The 22,328-nt window shown below is 50.0% G+C and overlaps 1 protein-coding gene across 3 annotated transcripts in view; it reads left to right on the top strand.

The window, feature by feature from the left end:
• The first annotated feature begins 298 nt into the window (after positions 1–298).
• LOC136574071 (protein argonaute-4) overlaps positions 299–22,328 on the top strand; it is a 49,677-nt gene continuing 27,647 nt past the window's right edge. Inside the window, exons 1-8 of one of the 3 annotated variants that reach the window (XM_066574989.1) lie at positions 299–612; positions 15,674–15,778; positions 18,008–18,176; positions 18,263–18,383; positions 18,493–18,674; positions 19,255–19,391; positions 21,359–21,493; positions 21,581–21,668. In XM_066574989.1, the coding sequence (XP_066431086.1) occupies positions 594–612; positions 15,674–15,778; positions 18,008–18,176; positions 18,263–18,383; positions 18,493–18,674; positions 19,255–19,391; positions 21,359–21,493; positions 21,581–21,668 (956 nt within the window). In that variant the 5' untranslated portion in view covers positions 299–593. Of the gene's footprint in view, positions 613–15,376; positions 15,779–18,007; positions 18,177–18,262; positions 18,384–18,492; positions 18,675–19,254; positions 19,392–21,358; positions 21,494–21,580; positions 21,669–22,328 lie in introns of those variants that run through there. The other 2 variants (XM_066574990.1, XM_066574988.1) reach the window with 2 other exon arrangements.

The following is a 22,328-nucleotide window of genomic DNA, read 5'->3' as shown; positions in this document are numbered from 1 at the left end:
TTTGCTGGAGTTTTGCCCTCTGCGGTCCCCACTTCTGAGACGGCCGGATCGCTGGGCTATAGTGTAATGTTTGGTCACGTGGCCCTTTCCTAAGAACCGCATGCAGCACCTCGTCAGTGTGAACAGCCCCTCCGTCCAGGCGCTGCAGTGGGCTGTGGACCTGCACCAGTGTGCCTTCCATGCCCCGTCGTCCTCTTTGTGTGGTGCCGCCAGGTGCCCGGCCGAGCAGTGCGGGTCCCCGCACGTCTAGGTGACACGGGAGGAGCTGCTGTCCCTCTCCGCCTCCTCCCCGCTCCAGAACCCGCCGCTCGCCCCCGTCGCTCAGTGCGCGCCCCCTCTCCATGCTCGGTCCCCGCTCCTCTCCGTCTCCGGTGTCCGGGCACAGCTGATCGGCTCCGTCGCCCCGTCCGTGTGTTCTCGCCGCAGACGCTTCCCCGGCCGCCGTCGCTCTGCGCGCCGCTCCCTGACAGCGGAAGCGCCCGCCGCCCGGAGGCTCCCTCCCTCCCCCAGACCCGATTCCGTCCGTGGAGGTACCCCCACCCGGAGCAAATATTCCGGAGAAAAAGAGACTCCCGGAGAGGACTGCTGCGGAGATGGAGGCGGTGGGGCCCGGTAAGTGCTGCCGCAGCGCTCGGTGTAGGCCCGGGGTGGTAGGCCTCACCTGAGGCAGGTCGGCTGTGGAGGCGGGGGCCGGAGGACGTGATCCCCGCGGTGTGGGGGGCGGGAGGCGCGGTGTAGACGGGGCTGCTGGGGGACCGGCCGTACTCCCCCCCCGGACGGCTGCGGCATTGTATGCAGGAATGTGCGGAGGAGGCGCCGCGGTGCCGCACTGCTGGGGGCCGCCATTGTCCTCGGTGCACGGACTGCTGACACTGGTCGGCGTGTAGGCAGCGTTCACACTGTGCGGCTCCAGGACGGCAGCGGGGCGGATGCTCTACGGCGGCTGCTGGCTCTGCTATACTTGGAGTACAGAATGGCGCGGTCGTCTACGGTCTACTCCGAGGGCGAAAACTAACAGAACGCGTGTACAGCGGGCGCCGCGGAGTATCCGCTGCTAGCAGAAGTGACGGCTGCTTACAAACGTGGGTTCCATGTTCCAGCAGCGGTCGTAGATGGAGTCGCGCGGCGTGTACGATGGCAGGCCGCTCACACAGGCGTTACACGCGGCATTTTAGGCCGCTCTCACGGACGCTTGTGAAAATGCTGCGTTTACTGTGTTTTCAGCGCAGTTATTAACGCAGCCAAGCAAGCTGATACTGCCGGAACGGAAAAACCGCCGCTGAAGACGGTCACCACATCTACCGCGTTCAGCAGCGATAAAACCGCGCCCCGTCATTTCAATGGGCGAACTGCATGAAAATAGAGCGCTTCAAAAACGCAGCGTTTTAACGCTTTTCTGAGAAGCCCCATTGAAATCATTGGTGGGATTGACAGCGTTGAGTGCGGCGCTGAAAACACAGAAATACGCCCGTGTGCGAGCGGCCTTCCAGCGGGTCAGAATGGCATGTTTAGCGCCCCCACATCCTTGCAGAGGGCGAAATGCTGGGTCAGAAACGCACTGAATGCCTGAGAATAGAACAGACGGCGGCCGTGTAGCGCGTGTTAGAGACGCTTCGCTAAGACGCTCCTGTGAGAAGCCCACCGAGATGCATGGATCTCAGGGCAGCGGGTTTACAGGGGGATTAAAGCATCCGCTAAAAGAGCGGCCTTACCTGGTACAGACTGGCATGGCCCACCCGTCCTGGCAGGCTGGGGAGAATTGTGTAGTGATGGCGTGGCACCCGCTCTTCCTGACTGCTTCATGAACATTAATACAGGTTTTAGTTGATGAAGAACCCGTCCGCCATGGCCGTGGTTCTCTAACCCGCCACCATTGTTATGAGGGGTTAATAATGGGGGGTGTCAGCTCTAGAATGGGGGGTCCTCCCCTCGGGACCCTCTGAGCAAAGCAGACGCTCCTGTATTGGCAGGCTTGAGTAGTCCATGTAGTATGTGGTTGGTCTGCTGCTACAGTGGATGGGGTTGATGTGTGCCAGCTCTGGGAAACAACTGATCAGCGGTGCCAGGCCCCGCTCATCTCCATGACCTGTCAGAAAAGGAGTGATGTATGTTTATACTATTACAACTGTAAATAATGTGAGGAAGTCGTGTGTCCCCGCGGCAGACCTCCAGTGTGTGTCCCCGCGGCAGACCTCCCGTGTGTGTCCCCGCGGCAGACCTCCCGTGTGTGTCCCCGCGGCAGACCTCCCGTGTGTGTCCCCGCGGCAGACCTCCCGTGTGTGTCCCCGCGGCAGACCTCCCGTGTGTGTCCCCGCGGCAGACCTCCAGTGTGTGTCCCCGCGGCAGACCTTCCAGTGTGTGTCCCCGCGGCAGACCTTCCAGTGTGTGTCCCCGCGGCAGACCTTCCAGTGTGTGTCCCCGCGGCAGACCTTCCAGTGTGTGTCCCCGCGGCAGACCTTCCAGTGTGTGTCCCCGCGGCAGACCTTCCAGTGTGTGTCCCCGCGGCAGACCTTCCAGTGTGTGTCCCCGCGGCAGACCTTCCAGTGTGTGTCCCCGCGGCAGACCTTCCAGTGTGTGTCCCCGCGGCAGACCTTCCAGTGTGTGTCCCCGCGGCAGACCTTCCAGTGTGTGTCCCCGCGGCAGACCTTCCAGTGTGTGTCCCCGCGGCAGACCTTCCAGTGTGTGTCCCCGCGGCAGACCTTCCAGTGTGTGTCCCCGCGGCAGACCTTCCAGTGTGTGTCCCCGCGGCAGACCTTCCAGTGTGTGTCCCCGCGGCAGACCTTCCAGTGTGTGTCCCCGCGGCAGACCTTCCAGTGTGTGTCCCCGCGGCAGACCTTCCAGTGTGTGTCCCCGCGGCAGACCTTCCAGTGTGTGTCCCCGCGGCAGACCTTCCAGTGTGTGTCCCCGCGGCAGACCTTCCAGTGTGTGTCCCCGCGGCAGACCTTCCAGTGTGTGTCCCCGCGGCAGACCTTCCAGTGTGTGTCCCCGCGGCAGACCTTCCAGTGTGTGTCCCCGCGGCAGACCTTCCAGTGTGTGTCCCCGCGGCAGACCTTCCAGTGTGTGTCCCCGCGGCAGACCTTCCAGTGTGTGTCCCCGCGGCAGACCTTCCAGTGTGTGTCCCCGCGGCAGACCTTCCAGTGTGTGTCCCCGCGGCAGACCTTCCAGTGTGTGTCCCCGCGGCAGACCTTCCAGTGTGTGTCCCCGCGGCAGACCTTCCAGTGTGTGTCCCCGCGGCAGACCTTCCAGTGTGTGTCCCCGCGGCAGACCTTCCAGTGTGTGTCCCCGCGGCAGACCTTCCAGTGTGTGTCCCCGCGGCAGACCTTCCAGTGTGTGTCCCCGCGGCAGACCTTCCAGTGTGTGTCCCCGCGGCAGACCTTCCAGTGTGTGTCCCCGCGGCAGACCTTCCAGTGTGTGTCCCCGCGGCAGACCTTCCAGTGTGTGTCCCCGCGGCAGACCTTCCAGTGTGTGTCCCCGCGGCAGACCTTCCAGTGTGTGTCCCCGCGGCAGACCTTCCAGTGTGTGTCCCCGCGGCAGACCTTCCAGTGTGTGTCCCCGCGGCAGACCTTCCAGTGTGTGTCCCCGCGGCAGACCTTCCAGTGTGTGTCCCCGCGGCAGACCTTCCAGTGTGTGTCCCCGCGGCAGACCTTCCAGTGTGTGTCCCCGCGGCAGACCTTCCAGTGTGTGTCCCCGCGGCAGACCTTCCAGTGTGTGTCCCCGCGGCAGACCTTCCAGTGTGTGTCCCCGCGGCAGACCTTCCAGTGTGTGTCCCCGCGGCAGACCTTCCAGTGTGTGTCCCCGCGGCAGACCTTCCAGTGTGTGTCCCCGCGGCAGACCTTCCAGTGTGTGTCCCCGCGGCAGACCTTCCAGTGTGTGTCCCCGCGGCAGACCTTCCAGTGTGTGTCCCCGCGGCAGACCTTCCAGTGTGTGTCCCCGCGGCAGACCTTCCAGTGTGTGTCCCCGCGGCAGACCTTCCAGTGTGTGTCCCCGCGGCAGACCTTCCAGTGTGTGTCCCCGCGGCAGACCTTCCAGTGTGTGTCCCCGCGGCAGACCTTCCAGTGTGTGTCCCCGCGGCAGACCTTCCAGTGTGTGTGTGTGCCCCCGCGGCAGACCTTCCAGTGTGTGTGTGTGCCCCCGCGGCAGACCTTCCAGTGTGTGTGTGTGTGTCCGTGTCCCCGCGGCAGACCTTCCAGTGTGTGTGTGTGTGTCCGTGTCCCCGCGGCAGACCCTCCAGTGTGTGTGTGTGTGTCCGTGTCCCCGCGGCAGACCCTCCAGTGTGTGTGTCCGTGTCCCCGCGGCAGACCCTCCAGTGTGTGTGTCCGTGTCCCCGCGGCAGACCCTCCAGTGTGTGTGTCCGTGTCCCCGCGGCAGACCCTCCAGTGTGTCCGTGTGTCCCCGCGGCAGACCCTCCAGTGTGTGTGTGTGTCCCCGCGGCAGACCTTCCAGTGTGTGTGTGTGTCCCCGCGGCAGACCTTCCAGTGTGTGTGTGTGTCCCCGCGGCAGACCTTCCAGTGTGTGTGTGTGTCCCCGCGGCAGACCTTCCAGTGTGTGTGTGTGTGTGTGTGTGTGTGTGTGTGTGTGTGTGTCCCCGCGGCAGACCTTCCAGTGTGTGTGTGTGTGTGTGTGTGTGTGTGTGTCCCCGCGGCAGACCTTCCAGTGTGTGTGTGTGTGTCCCCGCGGCAGACCCTCCAGTGTGTGTGTGTGTGTGTGTGTGTGTGTCCCCGCGGCAGACCCTCCAGTGTGTGTGTCCGTGTCCCCCCGCGGCAGACCCTCCAGTGTGTGTGTCCGTGTCCCCCCGCGGCAGACCCTCCAGTGTGTGTGTCCGTGTCCCCCCGCGGCAGACCCTCCAGTGTGTGTGTCCGTGTCCCCCCGCGGCAGACCCTCCAGTGTGTGTGTCCGTGTCCCCCCGCGGCAGACCCTCCAGTGTGTGTGTCCGTGTCCCCCCGCGGCAGACCCTCCAGTGTGTGTGTCCGTGTCCCCCCGCGGCAGACCCTCCAGTGTGTGTGTCCGTGTGTGTGTCCGTGTCCCCGCGGCAGACCCTCCAGTGTCTGTGTCCGGACCCTGGCTGAGATAGGAAACCTGTTGTAAAGCTGTCATGTCGTACATCAGTGATAAGAGGGCTCTGTAAATGGTCATGTTTGGATGCTCATTAGCACTGCCTAATTTATAAAATGAAATTGGGGGGGGGGGGGGGAGACCTCTGTGCCATATACTAATTCGCCCATCAGACCTTCAAGTGTCTGGTAAGATCAGCACTAAGGCCTCATGTCCACGGGGATGTGGGGGGGTCAGGTTCTGCATACAGGAGCCCGCAGCAGACTCCCACCCTGCCCGCGGCTGAGGACACTATCTTACCTGCGTAGATCCCATGCGGGTCCTCTGTGTCCTGACCTGATCTTCCTTGTTCAGGCCCACAGCCACACATGCGCAGCAGTAGGTTGTTTTTTTTTTTGTTAAATCTTCTGCTTTCCCGCGGATCGGTGGCCTGTCAGCTGTGCAGGCAGCCTCCATTGACGTTAATGGAAGCCGTCTGTGCGGGATCTGCAGTGAAATGACGCATGCTGCGATTTGTTTTCTGGACCAGAAGGTCCGTAAATCAAATACGTCTACTTTAATACATTTACGGACACCCATGCTTCCCTCTGGGCGTCTTGACTTGTGGATCTTCTGCGCAGATTCCACCAATCAGATCCGCCCGTGGACATGAGGCCTAAGGCTGGATTCATACGTAATGCGCAGTGAATAGAACCAATTGACAGCAGTGGGTTCGTTCACATACGCATGCTTGGCATGGGCATTTTGCCGCTCGCTCTATTCTCTTGCGCAGAGAAGGAGCGTACACTGAATTATTACAATACATGGGCATTTCCATCAATGGGATTTTGTTTATTTATATATTTATTTATTTATTTTAATTTGTGTGCAAAAAATATAGTACAACACGCCTGTTGTGCAAATGTACACCCGGCTGTGTAACACAACCCTGAGGCAGCTCATTCCTCCTATGCCTCCATCACCCACTCCAGCAGAGAGCCCGCACGGATCTAGTAGGTGGGCAGAGGACTTGTTATTGCCCTGCACGTGTTGGTCGCCATCTACAACACAACCAATGATGTGGAAATGTGAAGACTGGCACATGCACAGCAGCCAACTCCTCTGCCAACCTCACATCTGCCAGGTCTCTGCAATGAAGGGTGTAAGCTGGCTTGGCACATGGTCTGCCCGGGAAGGTCTGGAGATGCTTTATCAGTAGTGGATAGAGACTGAGGGGTAACGTAAGATACTGTGCACTAGTGGAGATCAGTAGATGGGCTACAGTGTCCTCGATCGCCATCTTTAAAGAGGAGCTGCACTTCTTACAAACATCTTGCATATCAGAGTGACCTGACAAAGTTTTGATTAGTCGCGGTCCTGCTGATTGCCGAAAAGAGGGGCTGCATCACTCTCCAACTGTAGTGCCCCCTTCAACTGGGCTTTGTTACTTACAGCTCCACTCCACAACTGAAGACTAACGGAGGCTATAGACATCTTCAGTAGATCTTTATACGATCACCTTCAGTTGCCGAGAGGAGCTGACAGCAGCAGAGACAGTTGAAGGGGCACCGCAGTTGGCGAGTGCTGCCCCCTCTTTTCAGCAATCGGCCGGACTCCCACTGATCACAACATTAAACGTGGCTCTGACATAGCAAGTTAGTAAAAAGTGCATTTACTCTATAAAGGTGTGCCGAGTTATAAAGTGTAACTCTGCCCACAGGATGGGGTATAACTTTGAATGGTGAGGGTCCAGCCACTGATTCTAAGTTCGGGGGTCTGGTCCCTGAGTGAATGGAGCAGTGGCATGGTTTATCCCCTATCCTGTGGATGGGAGGGGGAAACGTTAGAACTTGGCACAACCCTTTTAAGGGTAGTCTGGTGACAAAATGGAAGAGATGAACATGAGATTACCCGCTGTGCCGTCTGCAGGTTCTGCACCATTATATCCTTCTATACTAATTAGTTTATCCCACTATTCAATTTGCCCAATTAGAAAAAGTGCAACGATTTTTCAATTATTTAAAAAGATCGTCCTTTCATGTACATTTTATATTCCTCTTAGTGTTCTTCCAAGGGTGATTTCACTCGGGGGGAGAAAATGGCACATGATGCCAGAGTCAGTAAAAAGCAGATTATGACACCGATGCTTTTCAATGGTTTTGTTCCCATCTGCAATGTTTTTACTGATGGGATGTTGTGAGGACTAACAATTGCAGCGTGCTCTATCCTTCTGCAATGTGCAGTATTTTTATCTCCCAGGTTTCCCTATTGAGCCTACTTTTTAAGGTAACAAATGAGATGCGTTTTTTTTTTTTTCATTTTAAAAAAATGCGAGTTTTTTATTGCAGGTGGCAGCAATGCCATGCTGAGATTACTCTTAAAAAAAAAAAAAATAAATAATAATAATAATAATAATTGACACCCAAAATTCGTGGGAACAAGAAGGTGTTTGTTTTCTTTTTTGGCCGCGGCTTTCTTGCGGCAAAATTGAAATCAGCCGTGTGAACCTAGTTTAAGGCTAATTTGACATCCACATAAGGTTGTGTTTCCTTGCCTGTATTATGGCTCCAGGCGTGGTCTAATGACCCAAACTGAAGGTGCGTTTACACCAGACGATCTGTCGGCAACCAATACCCGACAGCTTGTCCCAGCGATAATTCTTTTTGTGTTTTTACACAGGAATGAACATCACAAACTAATGGAGGATCGGGCTCATTCCAGCCCGCCACAACTTCATTCACACTAAGCGGTTGTTAAGGCCCATTTACAAAAAACGATTATAGCTCAAAAGATGTCTCTTGAGCGAAAATCGTTGTCCCTTACAGCGCAAGATCGTTCAAGATGAGCGATCACCTTGCGCTGTGAGCGGAGGATGCAGAAGACAGCTGTACCCCACTGCAAGTGCAGCTCAGCGCTCGAATCGGAGGATGCAGAAGACAAGCGGGGTGTCCCCACTCGTCTTCTGCATCCAGCTGTTTTCTGCAAGGAGTGCCCGGCTGTTATACAGCTGAGCGCTCTGAGTGGGGTATGGAGAGCAGAGCTGGACCCCTCTGTTCTTCATACCCAGCCTGTCATCAGTTATATCTTGCTGTGAATCCCTGATAAGGCTCATCGTTGTTTTAAAGCATGCTGAAAGACAACGATGAGCGACGGCTTAACGAAAACTGCACGATCCGTGTGCAGTTATACACAGCGATTATCGCTCAAAGAACTGCTTTAGAGCAATAATTGTTGTCTAAATGGGCCTTTAGCGGCTGCCTGCTTACACAGAACCACGAATAGAAGTGAGACCTCTTATTGATCATGTACAGTGAATGATCGTTCCGTGTAAAAGCACCTTGAAGCCTCTTTGGACCCTGTTACATTTCGGCATCGGACCTACAGTTGTGTTGCGAATCTGGGCTGTAATACAGGTGCCACAATGCAATCTCTTCTGCTCATGTGAAATGGGCCTAATGTCCAGCGCTGGACACAACAGGCCTGCCGCTCCGGCCCACCATTCAGATTCTTTTCTAGGGTATTTGCACATGTAGAGAATTTGGTGCAGGTTTTACACCTCTGAAAAATCTGCATGAATGGCCCAGCTTTTTCTGCAGTGAACACACCCATCCATTAGGAGTCGTGGCGCTGGGTTATCACCAGCAATCAACACACTTAGCGCAACAAAATTAGTGTTGACATCATGGGATCCATTGGGTCCTCAGCGTGATGTCCAGCATTTTAGTAGGAAAAGGTTTTGCACAGGTTTTTTTTCCCGTTTTGTATGGAATATATGGCGGTACTCCCTAACAGGACCTCCGGCACAGCTGTCATAGACCTTACAAGAGTGTGTGGGGGTGGTGATGGGGGAGCCTTTTTTTTTTTTTTTTTTTTAAACGATGCCACTTGCAAAAATTGTTTGCTCTGATGGAGAAATATTGAATTGTAGGACAACCAATTTAAGGAATGGTAGAGGGGGACACCTTGCTTGATATGAACACCTTTCCCCTCTGTAATGAACATGGGGTGTGGGTTGGGTATGATGAAGGCTCAGGAGCAGCCTGTGGATGATGAAGGCATCATACACATCCATAAAAGTATTGACACCTGCTGCAACATTTATGTGAGTGTTAACGATAGACCATACAGAAGTATTGTAGAAGTAACCAAATGCTCACCAGTTCCAGTCCCCCCAGGCTACCTTCACAAGGGCAAGCGCAAGATCTGGCCAAGAAACCTGGCTCCATATCACGCCGGTCAACATGTGTTTTACCTGCAGATGTGAGGCCGCTTTCATGGGAAAAAAACTCCTCATACAGCTTCTCTGAAATTCCTCCGGCCTTCGTTTCACACATTGGAGGATTGCCAACTGTTTCTCATTGTTTTTGACCTCCTATCACACGGCATGCAGTGTGTTAGAACATATCGCCCATTGTTTTCAATGCAACAGTCAGGGGGGGCGTGAAAAAATAGGACAGGCAGTGATTTTCTAACTCGCAGCATCACTCATGCTCAAAAGAGTGGGGTTCTCATCGCTTCTGTTCAAAAGAATAGAGTTCGTATTTGTGCGTCTCGCAACACAAATCTTGCGGGATTTTCTCTGGCATGTAAAAGCACCCAAAGACCTAATGGACCTAATGTCCACTTGCACACGCGGGTACCAACGCTGAATCCCCCAACAGAATCCATGTGTGCCCGCAGCCATGGAGAGGAAAAGACCTTTTCTTACCTCTCCGGAACCAGTGCGGATCTGCTCTGTGCCGGCTGGATCTTCTTTCTTTAGCACCGCGGATGTGTCCAGGCTGGCTGACAAGCGTGGCCCATGCACAGTGTTTTTTAAAATTTTTTTTTTTTTTTAAATCTGCTTTCCCCCAGATCTGTGGCGTGTTCAGTGTCAGCTGCGGGCGGTCAGCGGATCAGACGGCTTCAATCTACTTTAATGGAAGCCGTCCGCGCGGGATCCGCAGTGAAGTAAGGCATGCTGTGCTTTCTTCCCATGCGATCGGCACGCTAGGAAAAAAATGACATCTGCATGCTTTTTACTGTCCTGCGAATGCTATGGGTGGCCTTATTTACAGATCTCCTGCGCGGGTACCACAAATCAAATCCCCCCCCCTGTGGACACTGGGCCTAAGGTTGCCTTCACACTAGCATTAAAATTGCATGATTTTCGTGCGATGCGAGACTGAGTGAAAACGCCGAACTATGAAACCAATGATTTTCAATGGTTTCCTTTCCATTTCCGATGTGAGATAAGAAAAACGCAGCATGTCCTATTCTGCTTTTTGCGGGGTTTTTTCTTTTATCTCCCATGTTTTCCTATGGAGCCTCCTTTTTATCGCATCGCAAAACGTGAACTTGCAATTTTTGTGCCATGTGCTTTTTAACATTAGAAAGTCCTATCGACTTTTGTACTAAAGAATTGCGGCAAAATGGCGGGAAAAAGTGAGTGAAAATCGCAAGCGACAGTGATGGTTTTGCAAGAAAAAGCAGCGCTGACGCTGAAAACTCCTGGGGAAAAACATTGAGATTTTTGCCACGATTTTCTTGTGGTGATATTGCGCTCGCCAGTGTAAAGGAGCCCCAAGACCGGCTTTACATGGGTGATAAAATAGCGTGACGGGTGCAATTTGAGACACACAAATATGAATCCCATTCTTCTGAATGGGGTCCTACACATTAGCGATGTTTTCCTGCATGGCACTGTGATGCCATACTGGAAACAAATTGTGGCATGTTACATCTGGCTGCATGATCTCGCATCACAGCCCCATTGCTGTCAATATCGTCAGTGGCAGCAGCATCATTGAAAGCAATGGGAGAAGCCAATCCTCTGCTGTGGCAGTGACAGCAGCAACAGAGGATCACTGAAGTGATTCCAAGCTGTTTGCCCATGATACGTGATACTTCCGCGAAGTATAGCGTGACGGCCGGCTTCCATTGACTACAACGGAGGCCGGCCGCATGTATTCCTGCAGCATTTAGGACAAGCTATGGTTTATTTCATGCTGCGGAGTTCTGCAGTGTGAACATTGAGCTATTAGCTACAATAGAGCCTTATGGCTGTGGGACAACGCAGTGGATTTCTGCCGCGTAAAACGTGGCAGAAGTCCGTCCGTAGGAATTAGCCCTAAATGGTAACATAACGAGAATTATGAAGCCAATGATTTTCAATTGTTTAATTCCCATTTGTGGTGATCTCACTACTACAATGTGGAGTGAGGGGAAAAATGGCAGGATGCTTATCTTTCTGTGTTTTGCTTTATCTCCCATGTTTCCCTATGGAGCCTCCTTTTTATCGCAACGCACAAACTTGTGATTCTCATGCAATGCGTTTTAACATGAGAAATTCCTCTTGTCTGTTTTGTGAGCAAAAGCATCGTGACGCTCAGACCCGATCCCATCCCCTTTTCTCCCACTTCCTGGGAACCGCCTGCCACTCTCACTTGGCAATGGAGCGCTGCCCTGCTAGGTGGCACAGTACCCACTCCCCTTAGCCACCAATATGTATGACACCTGTAGACATGGGAAAAAGGCTATTGGCTCCTGCAGACTATTCAGTGTGGGCCCCCCTAGATTAGGGGCCGGGTCGCAACTGCGACCCTATATAGGTTACCACAATTGCCACCCAGTGGTGCATCTATCAGTGGGCACCGCTGATTACCACTGTAGTATAGTGGGTGACCCTTAATAGCCGCATTCTGGTAACATCCCAAACACACTTGTGTACTACATAGCAAACTGTAAGTAATTGTGGAGGTAGGCGGGCGGACGCTGTTCTGGGCTTACTTCTGAATGATTTGCTTCAGAGTGTTTCTTCCCAGCTTTCCTTGCTCAGTGGAAGCTTCTGCTGAGGAACATTTGGTCCCCTTGGTCACGTCAGGACTGTGGTTAGCGTGAGGAACCATTCATGTCTTTATAAATAGCCTGAGATGTCTGCGGACGGCTTCCTGAAGCCTCTGCTCACAGCCAAGTTCAGCGTAGACTCATGTGAACAGGTGGCAAAAATGGCGTGCAGCTGCCAAGGATCCCGTCTTACTGCACACTTGTGAAAGCCACGTTTTTGTTTTTTTTTCACCGAACTCTGCTTGTTTTCAGTAGGTTGTGTTGTGAAAATGAATTGCATATAAAGCCTGGATTGTGTCCAAGTCTACCAGTAGATAAGGTGCCCGCTTGCTGCCACTTCTCTTCAGCACTCCAAACTGATGCCAACTGCTGTGATGTTTGACTCCTATTTTCATCGGAGTATTATTATTAGAATGATGGAATTGTCGGTTGAAATAGTATTGTGGGATCCATGTAGTCTGGTGGTTACACTTCTGATGGACCCAGTATAGCTCATGCCACTGACCTAAGCACGTGTTTGCTGTTCAAACGCCTTTAACTCCTGACTTTTCTTGCATCCACCCACACAAACACCCCGTCCTGCTGCTACCCCTAGTGTGGTGCTGCTGCCCCATTTTACCCCTTTTACCATACTTGCTCTTTCAGTGCTCACAAATATTGGATTCCAAATGCCGTAACTTTAATTACCCTTCAATAATAGTTCCACGTAGACAGCACCCTTGAAAACAGTGCCCTAAAACTAATAATGCCATGCAGTGCCCATGATGGAAATGGTTTCCCACACAGTGAGGCTACATTCGGGCGGGCGTGATCAGGCTATGAAACTTAGACAAAATTGCACTCACCAGCATGCATTTTTACGCCGATGCAAGGCGTTTTTCTGTCAAACGCCTCCCATCACTCCTGGGAAGTAGCGATCCTCCGGTGAAGCTTTCAGGCATGTTAAAGGATTTGCATGTGTTTCCAGTGGGAAACCTTCCCTTGCATCACATTCGCATGCACATTGCACAACGTGTGATGCGTTTTTACTTTCCTATTAAATGAGGAACGCGAAAAGATAGGACAAGTATCGCTCATGTATATGACTTTATCCAAAAGCAAAGGGTTCTTACTTGCTCGAGATTTGTGTCTCGCAGTGCACAAATCTCACAGGAGTTTCTCTGCCCCATGAAGCTGGCCTAACAGTGTCATCTTTTCCACCTTGCACCCCTCTTGTCCCCCACATTGTAATGTCCATTGTGACCCCTTTTTGTGTTCACCATTGTCAATGCCAACCCTTGTGCCTCCTGGAAAGTAATGTCTATGCATGTTCCTGGTGGCCCACAAGTCAAAGGCATGGGTGAAAGCCTGTTCTTACCTGTTCTACCATAGGTTTCACCTGTATCCAGATCCTGGGGATCTGGGGCACTGGGACATGGCCCATTTGCCTGCAGCTAGGAAATTCTCTTCCCCTTGCCACCCAAGTGCACCCCTTCAGGCTTGCAGTGCACACCATGGTCAGAACTGATGGCAGCAGTTTAACCAATTAGATGCTGCAGTCACTATTCGCCGTAGCCATATTTGCTGCGTATATTACGTTTTTTGGGGTTTTTTTTCTCTATGGCTGTCATTAAGGGGTGTTAGGCTGGGCTGTCATGTTTTCACAGTGGCCTAATCTAAGCTTTGCATCTGAAGAGCCAAGTCCTGGATGGACCAAGGGTGGAGAAACCTCCATTCCCATCGGCTTAACCCACATATGCCACAATCAGTAACTAACATGGCATGTAGGCGGGTGATAAAGAAGTAGCTCCTCCTGTCCTCCATCGGCACCCCCAATACTATTGTGGGGTGTCGATGGATTCCCATGGTAGCTGGAGGTATCATTAAAGGGGTTCTGTTTTTTTAAAAGAAAAAATCAATCTGTATTCCTCCCCCATCAGTCTTCTTACCGCATCTTCTCCTCGCTGATCTTCTGGCTCCTGCAGGCCCCCTGGGTCACCTCACTGCAAGCCAACCGGATCCTCCTCTTCCTGTTATGGAGCTTCCATTCTCGGCATTCTTCTTCCTGTAGGTCCGTGTAGGTTACATCACTAGTGACGTAATGTTTACTGCCTAGGAAGGAATGCCGAACTGTCTCGGCCGCGAGTGTTCATATACCATTGCAGAGAGATGGCACGCATGCACAGTCTTGGCAATAGCTCAGCACTCCCTGCTAGGCTGTGAACACTACGTCACTAGTGATGTAACCTACACGGAGAATGCCGGCAATGTACACTTTGTCACAAGAAGAGGATTCGGGGGACTACAGGACACAGAAGAAAATGCGGTAAAAGACTGATGGGGGAGGAATAGGTAATTTTTTTTTTTCTTTCTTTCTTTTAATGACAGAACCTCTTTAAGGCTTCCAGGACCTGCCAATGATGCCACCCTGTCAGACCCTGCCTATGACGCTGCCAGTAAGCAGCAAATCTCACATAAATATGAAGACCATTCTTTTGAATGCAGTCCTATACATGAGCGATGTTTTCCTGCATCGCAGTGACGGAAAACAAATTGCCCATATCGCGCTGGCCTGCGTAGGTAGCCTTGAGGGTCATTTCCACGGCTGTAAGAGCTGAAATCTTTTACGTATGTGTTTTACGCAATGAAAAAATGCTAATGTGGGAGTGGGACATGCGCAATTCAGTGTATTTGCATTGCTGCGATGTATGGTGTACATCACGCCTGTAATACACAATTGAAATGAGTATAAGAATTCCATCCCGGCTCCCCGTCACCTACTGGAACGGCACCATAACTTAGTTTCTGCTTCTGTATCAACGTGACGGGTTCTCTTCAAATGTGCATGGGAGGAACTCCGACCCCCAAAGCCCCTACTAATCTTGTGTTGCTGCAATGTAAAGCTAAATGGTTACCATTGTAAAAGGGTTGTCTGAGATACATAAACTTGTAGTACAAGTTCTAAAATAAAGCTTTGACCCCCAGCGCCACTGCTCTGGGCCTCCCAGTTGGCTGCATCTGTGATGTGTCTGTGTAACCATGTGACCACTGCAGCCAGTCACTGGCCTCAGCAGCCACGTCGGCCACCACACTGGTATATGGGCATATCCCTGCCCAGCAGGGCTTTGGATACGTGGCTGCAACCAAATTCCTTCCCCTGCAACAATAAATACGTTGGTGTGAATGACCCTCTGAACCAGTGATGGTTGGGTCACTCCTGCAGTATAATAGAATACCGTAGTGTTACTTTATACCGTGATCTTTATAAGCGGTCTATCGAGCCATGCCACATGGCAATCAGCCATGGCCCTTCAGCAGGCCCCAGGCTGCCATAGCTAACTGCACCTTGAGATTACATGGCACAGCCATGGGGGTGGCTGTTTAGGACTTAGATGCCGCAATCAGCGTTCATGCTGATTATGACTGTTGCTGGCGGCGGCCGGCACCAGCATTGTAAGGCGGGTTAGGCTCCACATCCCCCCTCCATACAAACCCTGAACATAAAGGATATAACTGTATGTCCTGTGTCATTAAAGGAAGTTTGTCACCAAACTTTGGGCAGCCAACTGAATGCACATGTTGCTGTCCAACGCTAGGAAAAGTATAATGGTACCTTATTGTCCAGTGCGCCGCCATTCGCCCGATTTAGCTCTGCCTTCGTGCTGCGCATAAACGAGGGTAGCACCGTGCGATGGGCGTCCCGGCTGTGCCTGTGGTTGGGTATATCCCTGTCCAACGCAAACAAAACGCCACCCGTTCAGTATTTGTGACGTCATGCTTTCAGCAGGGGTACTTACCTGTTCTCTCCCATCGCCTTTCTTCTGGCATCACCACTCAGATGCTGGGATCCATGTTGTCAGGAGAATGACCCCTGACCGCTGCAGCCAGTTCCACAGCAAAGACCAGGAGGACCATGAGGCTGGACCGCTGAGGGAGAGAGCAAGTAGGTACCCCTGCTTTTGTTTTAACATCTTTACACCGGCAACCGGACAACCTCTTTAAAGCTATATAGATATATGCCTGACTTGTTGCAGACATTTCTGTAACTGCAAGCTCCATTAGATGAATGCAAGTCACAGAAATATCTGTAACAAATCTGCTGGCTGTGAATTTACACTAATAATCACTGTTTGCAATGGATGAGGGCTGAGCCTAGATTATAGCAATATGGAAGATAAGCCAGATTTGGAAAGCTTCAATCGGCCCGTTTCTACTCCTCACCCAAGTGGGCAGCTTGTACTAACCCTGTTATGGTGTGGTTCTTGAGGAGTCGGAGATGTAGGTTTTTATACTCTCCTGCTCCCTGGTGTCCGCTGCTGAAGGTCGCACTGGTCATGAAGATATGACTTAGTCATGTGTGCACTCTTCCATACAAGTCTATGAAGAGTCATGTCTTCGTGCCCAGCGTGATATTCACTGGTGGACGCCATGGGAATAGAGTAACGGGTGAGAGTATAAAAATTCCATCCCGGCTCCCCGTCACCTACAGGAACGGCACAATAACTTAGTTTCTGTTTCAACATGACGAGTTCCCTTTAAGTGTGCATGGGAGCAACTCCGACACCCATGTGGAAGTCTGACCCCAAAGCCCCTACCAATCTTGTGTTGCTGCAATGTAAAGCTAAACAGTTACCAACAGCTTGTAAAGGGGTTGTCTGAGAAACATAAACTTGTAGTACATGTAGAAAATGTTCTAAAATAAAGCTTTGTCAACCCCCCCTCCCCTCCCTCTCCCCCAGCACCACCGCTCTGGTCCCCCCAGTTGGCTGCATCTGTGATGTGTCGGTGTACTCATGTGACCACTGCAGCCAATCACTGGCCTCAGCAGCCACATCGCCCATCACACGGGTATACAGGCACATCACTGCCCAGCAGGGCTCTGGATTCATGGCTGCAACCAAATTCCTTTCCACTGTAACAATAAATCTGGAATAAAAATTTTCTTTTGAATGACCGCCTTAAAAATTGTAATATTTTGTGCATGTGGACCCCTTTGTGGTAGCAGAGTACAAAGAAACCCGGAGTAGGCTGATGCGGTCATGCTGTCCGCTTCTTGCTAGCATACGGGGTAATCGTGCAGTATTGTATGTCAGATGCCCACCACAACCAGAAGTATATGTGGTCTTATGGAGACACAGGTGGGGCATTGTACAAGGGCTTGGCACTGCCATGTACATGAGGCAAACACTGCAGTAGTAAAATATAGAAAAACCACATATGAGGGGGGGGGGAAAGTCTAAGGCCATATTCACATGTAGCGGATTTTCTGCAGGAGCAAATCCTCAGCTGAAGTGTCTCAATTGCTGTGGATTATGTGCATTTTGCCCCAAGATTTGAAGAGGTGGAATCTATGCTGAAAATCCATTGCTAAATTTGATCTGCTGCGGGTTTAAACTCTGCCCCACAGGTCCGTTTCCACGCCGCTGTAGTGTGCGGACCGGATTTTGGAAAATCTCATCCACGTTTTTGCTACTATAACTGCCGCAAACCTTTCGTGCGGAGAATGTGCAGCAAATCCGCCCTTTTGTGTACATGCGCCTAAAGCTGCGCAATTGAACATTTAACAGATTTATGGTTTCCCCTGGGTGCTGATATCTTTTCATCCTACAAGTTTTGCGACTCCCTTTAATGAAACGTTAGATTTATCTTATTACTTCAAGTGGATGAAAAGGAAAAAACTTTAAATTTTTGGATTTCCCCTGATTCAGGAAAAGCAGGCAAGTTGATGTCATTTGGGACTTAAGGTACCTTTTTATATGGGGTGATAAAATTGTCCCTTATACAAGCGTCCGCAGACAAGGTGCTGAGTGACAAGCTGCTCACTTGTTAGTCACTTGGTTTCTAGTGGAACTTCAATCCCAGCATCTGTCATGCTTTGTAAATGGAGAGTCGCTCAATCTTTGAGCGACTCCTGTTTACTGTGAATGGAGCCAGCTGGGCCAGAATTATATGCAGCTTCTTTACCTCCATTCACTTGAGCGTCTATCGCTCCTGTGTAAAGAACAGGAGTGGTGAGTGCTGGTATGACTGTCAGGCGCTAATACCCCCAACAAAGGTACCCTTAAGCAGAGTGGTGGTGCAGCATTGTCTTTTGCCCGTAGATGTTAGGATTTATGTTGTTGTAGTTGATGATTTAGATAAATGATCTAAACTGAGAACTTTTCTTTCCAAGGTCCTCCACCGACCAACCTCTTCCAGCCTCCGCGGCGTCCTGGCTTGGGAACCCTTGGAAAGCCAATTAGACTTTTGGCCAACCACTTCCAGGTACAGATACCAAAAATTGATGTCTACCATTATGATGTGGACATTAAACCTGAGAAAAGACCCAGAAGAGTGAACAGGTAAATATGGCTAGCATGGCTTTTGTCTCTTCAACCTCCCCAAAATTGGAGTTGCTGCACATCCTGCTTTTCCTGCTTACTTGTAGGGAAGTGGTTGATACAATGGTGCGACACTTCAAGATGCAGATATTTGGAGACCGTCAGCCAGGTTATGATGGGAAAAGAAATATGTACACTGCACATCCACTGCCAATTGGGAGAGACAGAGTAAGAAATTGAAAGACTATTATTTTACTAAAGATTATTGATATTTTTTTTTTTGTTTAAAACTGAAAAAAACTACTGATATATAATTGAATTCTATTCCTTTCTCTAGGTTGACCTGGAAGTTACCCTTCCAGGCGAGGGTAAGGACCAGACCTTCAAAGTGACTATTCAGTGGGTTTCAGTTGTGAGCCTGCAGCTTCTCTTGGAGGCACTTTCTGGACATCTGAGTGAGGTTCCTGAGGACTCTGTGCAAGCACTTGATGTTATTACCCGTCACTTGCCATCTATGAGGTATTTTAAGTTGTCTGTATACTGGCTTCTTTCCTAGTTCGATATTTTTTTTTTATTTTTTATTTTTCTTAACCCCTTAATCTCACAGGACGTATGTTTACGTCCTGGCTGGGGGTACCTAATGCAACAGGGCGTAAACTTGGGTCCTGTGTATTGCAGGAGCTCAAAAGTGAGCGGAATGTGTGCTTCCCGCTGCAACTTGGAGATCGATGGGAACAGTGATTTCCTCCGCCCGCTGTTAACCCCTATATGCCACGATCAATGTACATTGCGACGTGTCAGTAGTTCAGAGGGAATGCGCTCCCTCTGATGTAGTCAGCCGTCCGCGATGTAACTGTAGAGGGCAGATGGGTTGAATGGCATCAGAATGCCGTACACTGGTGTCCCAGCCTGCCGTTGCCTATGATCACAATTTTAATACAATGCATTATCATATCGATCATTGCTTTCTATGGTTCAAGTCCTCTGCAGGGACATAAAAATGGGAAAATCTTTTTTTTATGCACTTTCCCTTGTTTGTACAAAAATTTATATTTTATGCTTATCTTTTTAATGTAGTAATTTATATTTTTTTCTGCAGATATACTCCTGTCGGGCGCTCTTTCTTCTCACCCCCAGAAGGTTACTATCATCCACTAGGTGGGGGTCGTGAAGTTTGGTTTGGGTTTCACCAGTCTGTGCGTCCTGCAATGTGGAACATGATGCTCAATATTGATGGTGAGTAAGGGAAGTTCTTATTCTTCATGCTGATTGACTGAGATAGTGATGTTGGCTGCGCTTTACTACTTTTTGTTTTTAAACTACAGTTACCTGTTGTCTTATTTTTTTGCAAGAACTAACAGGAAAAGTATTTTTTTAATCTACCAAAATAACATGTTGGAAAACCTCAGTGGAGTGCTGTGTGGCTGCAGTGCCCAATCCTTAGCGGTTTGCTGAAAACTGTTTAACCCTTTGCAATCCAATTTTGGATTCAGGGTTTCCTAGGGGGCTTTCTCTTTCTGCCATTATACAATGGCACCATCTGCTGGCTAGAGCCAGTACTGCGGTATGTGACATGCTGGAGAGGCCCCACAACAACAGAGCGGACAGTAATCTACAGTAGCATCAAGTAGAAGCTATTTCAAAAAGACATCCTGGAATCTTCAGAGAATCCAAATCCAATTTTCATCTTTATTGAGTTAAAAACTCCATCAGCATAAACAACAAAACTTGCGACGTTTCGTCCTATGCAAAGGACTTTGTCAAGCATGCTTGCGAAACGTCGCAAGTTTTGTTTATGCTGATGGAGTTTTTAACTCAATAAAGATGAAAATTGGATTTGGATTCCCTGAAGATTCCAGGATGTCTTTTTGAAATAGCTTCTACTTGATGCTGCTCTCCATACACATTTTCTCTACGCTGCATTGGGATCTATGAAGTCCGGATCCCCTAGGTGAGCGCGCATCTACTGGCTTGACGCCATATGCTATCCCTTTCTCCCTATCTGTGAGCCTATTGGGCTGAAGGTGTGCTGCTGAGATCTTTTGTTTTTCCAGTAATCTACAGTAAGAATACCCTGCTGGACGTCTTCCGACATCACAGGTGTACAGCCTTCAATCAGAATGTCTTTAGACGTCAGAGATTGGACTGGAAAGGGTTAATACTTGCACAGTGTTCAGTGAATCTGTACTTCTGGGACTTGCTTCACAGCTTTAGGCTCCTAAAGTATTAAGTTTGTTACTCTGAGTGCTCTACATTGTGCATATGCTTACACAAGCCCTTATATACAGTCCCCTCTACTTCTGTACTGCGCGCATCTGTCTGGATATATGCGTGCAACATGCCATCTACATGGGTCCTTGATTTCAAGACTAGCTAATTCCCTTCAGACACTGAATCAAATTAGTGACAGAACACTTTTGAGGTGTGAGCACCATAATGTCCTCTAATGTAGATGCTTTAGAAGTTTGGGGCAACTTCAGCCTGGCTTGAATACACTACACGCATGTTCAAGTCTAACATAGCGTGAATTACATATAGGGGTTCAAGTTAAATTTCCTGTACAGTACCAAAGGCATACTTGACCTTTCACGTCACAGGCTGACCACAGCGCTGTCTGTTACGGGAAAAAGTAAGACTGACTACTTCTTGAAATGGTTCCAAGGGCTCTTGCAATCTTGCTTGCAATAATGAGGTTGTGGTCACTGTAATATTTACTGTATCTTTTTAGTGTAACTATAAATGTTGAAATGTAGCTGTAGCCTAAAAGATGATTAAAACTTTCAGAGCGGATGTAAAGCGGCTTCCGAGCGGTGATTGTTTTTTTTTCCTGTAGGCTGCCAGAGCTGTGAAATGTTTTGTGCCCCTACCAATCTAGTCATCAGTTTACCATACCGCATGGGCACATTCCAATCAGTGGCCTCAATGTTGGTATATGCTACCCAGAAGTATGCGGAGGACTGGATCGGCTGGGGCGCAGAAGAGGTTATTAGAATTCTGTTTATTATTTTACAGCTGCGCCAGTCTGTAGCGGAAAATGTGTGCCACCACAAAATGCCTTTTAAGTGGCACCAAATTGGTAGGTGTAGTAGTAGGATTAATTTTAGTACCTATCTAAAGGGCAGTGTATTTGTATAGAAAGGTCATTCATGTCACTTGTTCATATTTAATGCTGTTTAACCTAGATCTTGCATTTTCCTTTTTAGTTTCTGCAACTGCTTTTTATCGTGCGCAGCCAGTGATTGAGTTCATGTGTGAAGTCCTCGACGTTCAGAATATTAATGAACAGACCAAGCCTCTGACAGACTCCCAGCGTGTGAAATTCACCAAAGAAATAAGAGGTCAGTCATAGAATGTTTGTCTTAACTCTTTCCGTCCTCTATTCTTTGCTCTAATGGCTAAACTTTTTAATCTTGCTTGCTTGTCAGGTCTAAAAGTGGAGGTCACACATTGCGGTCAGATGAAGAGGAAATATAGAGTATGTAATGTTACCAGGAGGCCAGCAAGTCATCAAACGTAAGAATTTCCTCATATAATTGTCACTGAACTGCTTGCAAAACAGAATTCACAGTGAGTCATCTGAAAAGCTTAACGCATAGAAAATGGAAATGTTCTGTCTATCTTGTAATGAAATGGTGTGATGAGCTTACTAAAGTGCTCTCCTCCTGCGGCCTCAAAGGGGACCCAAAGTAACTTGCTCTTCTGTCAGAAACCTCTTCCACATGAGGGTATATGTTATGAATGCTAGGGTACTTGTGTATCCTCACATTTACTGAAAGGAGAACTCTTGGCAATATTCACTGGTCTTAGGCCCCCTGCAAACGGGCGGAAATTCCGTGGCGTGATTTCCCACAAAACTTCCACCCGTGGCCGCCTGCATAGGATTGCATTAGAGAACGCAGTCCTATGCAAACGGCTGTGATTTGTCCGGCATGTCCTATTTCTGTGCGGGTCTCTGTATGACTTTTTACTAAAAGGCTTTATGCAGAGCGTTGTGTTTTTGCGACACTCTTGCATAATTCCTGCACAAGTGTCTTGTGCTGGTCATAGCGAGTGTATGGCTGTTTATTACAGAAAAGACTACATGGAATTGGTATCGCTACATCCATGACGAGCTGAGCTAGAACGGTAAGGCCTCATGTCCACTTGCAAATTCTAATTTAAAATCCGCAGCGT

This window comes from Eleutherodactylus coqui, chromosome 1 (assembly GCF_035609145.1).
Source record: "Eleutherodactylus coqui strain aEleCoq1 chromosome 1, aEleCoq1.hap1, whole genome shotgun sequence".
In the NCBI taxonomy this organism is placed as follows: Eukaryota; Metazoa; Chordata; class Amphibia; order Anura; family Eleutherodactylidae; genus Eleutherodactylus; species Eleutherodactylus coqui.
The sequence above is the reverse complement of the archived record's forward strand: the minus strand, read 5'-3'. Positions and strand labels throughout refer to the sequence as shown.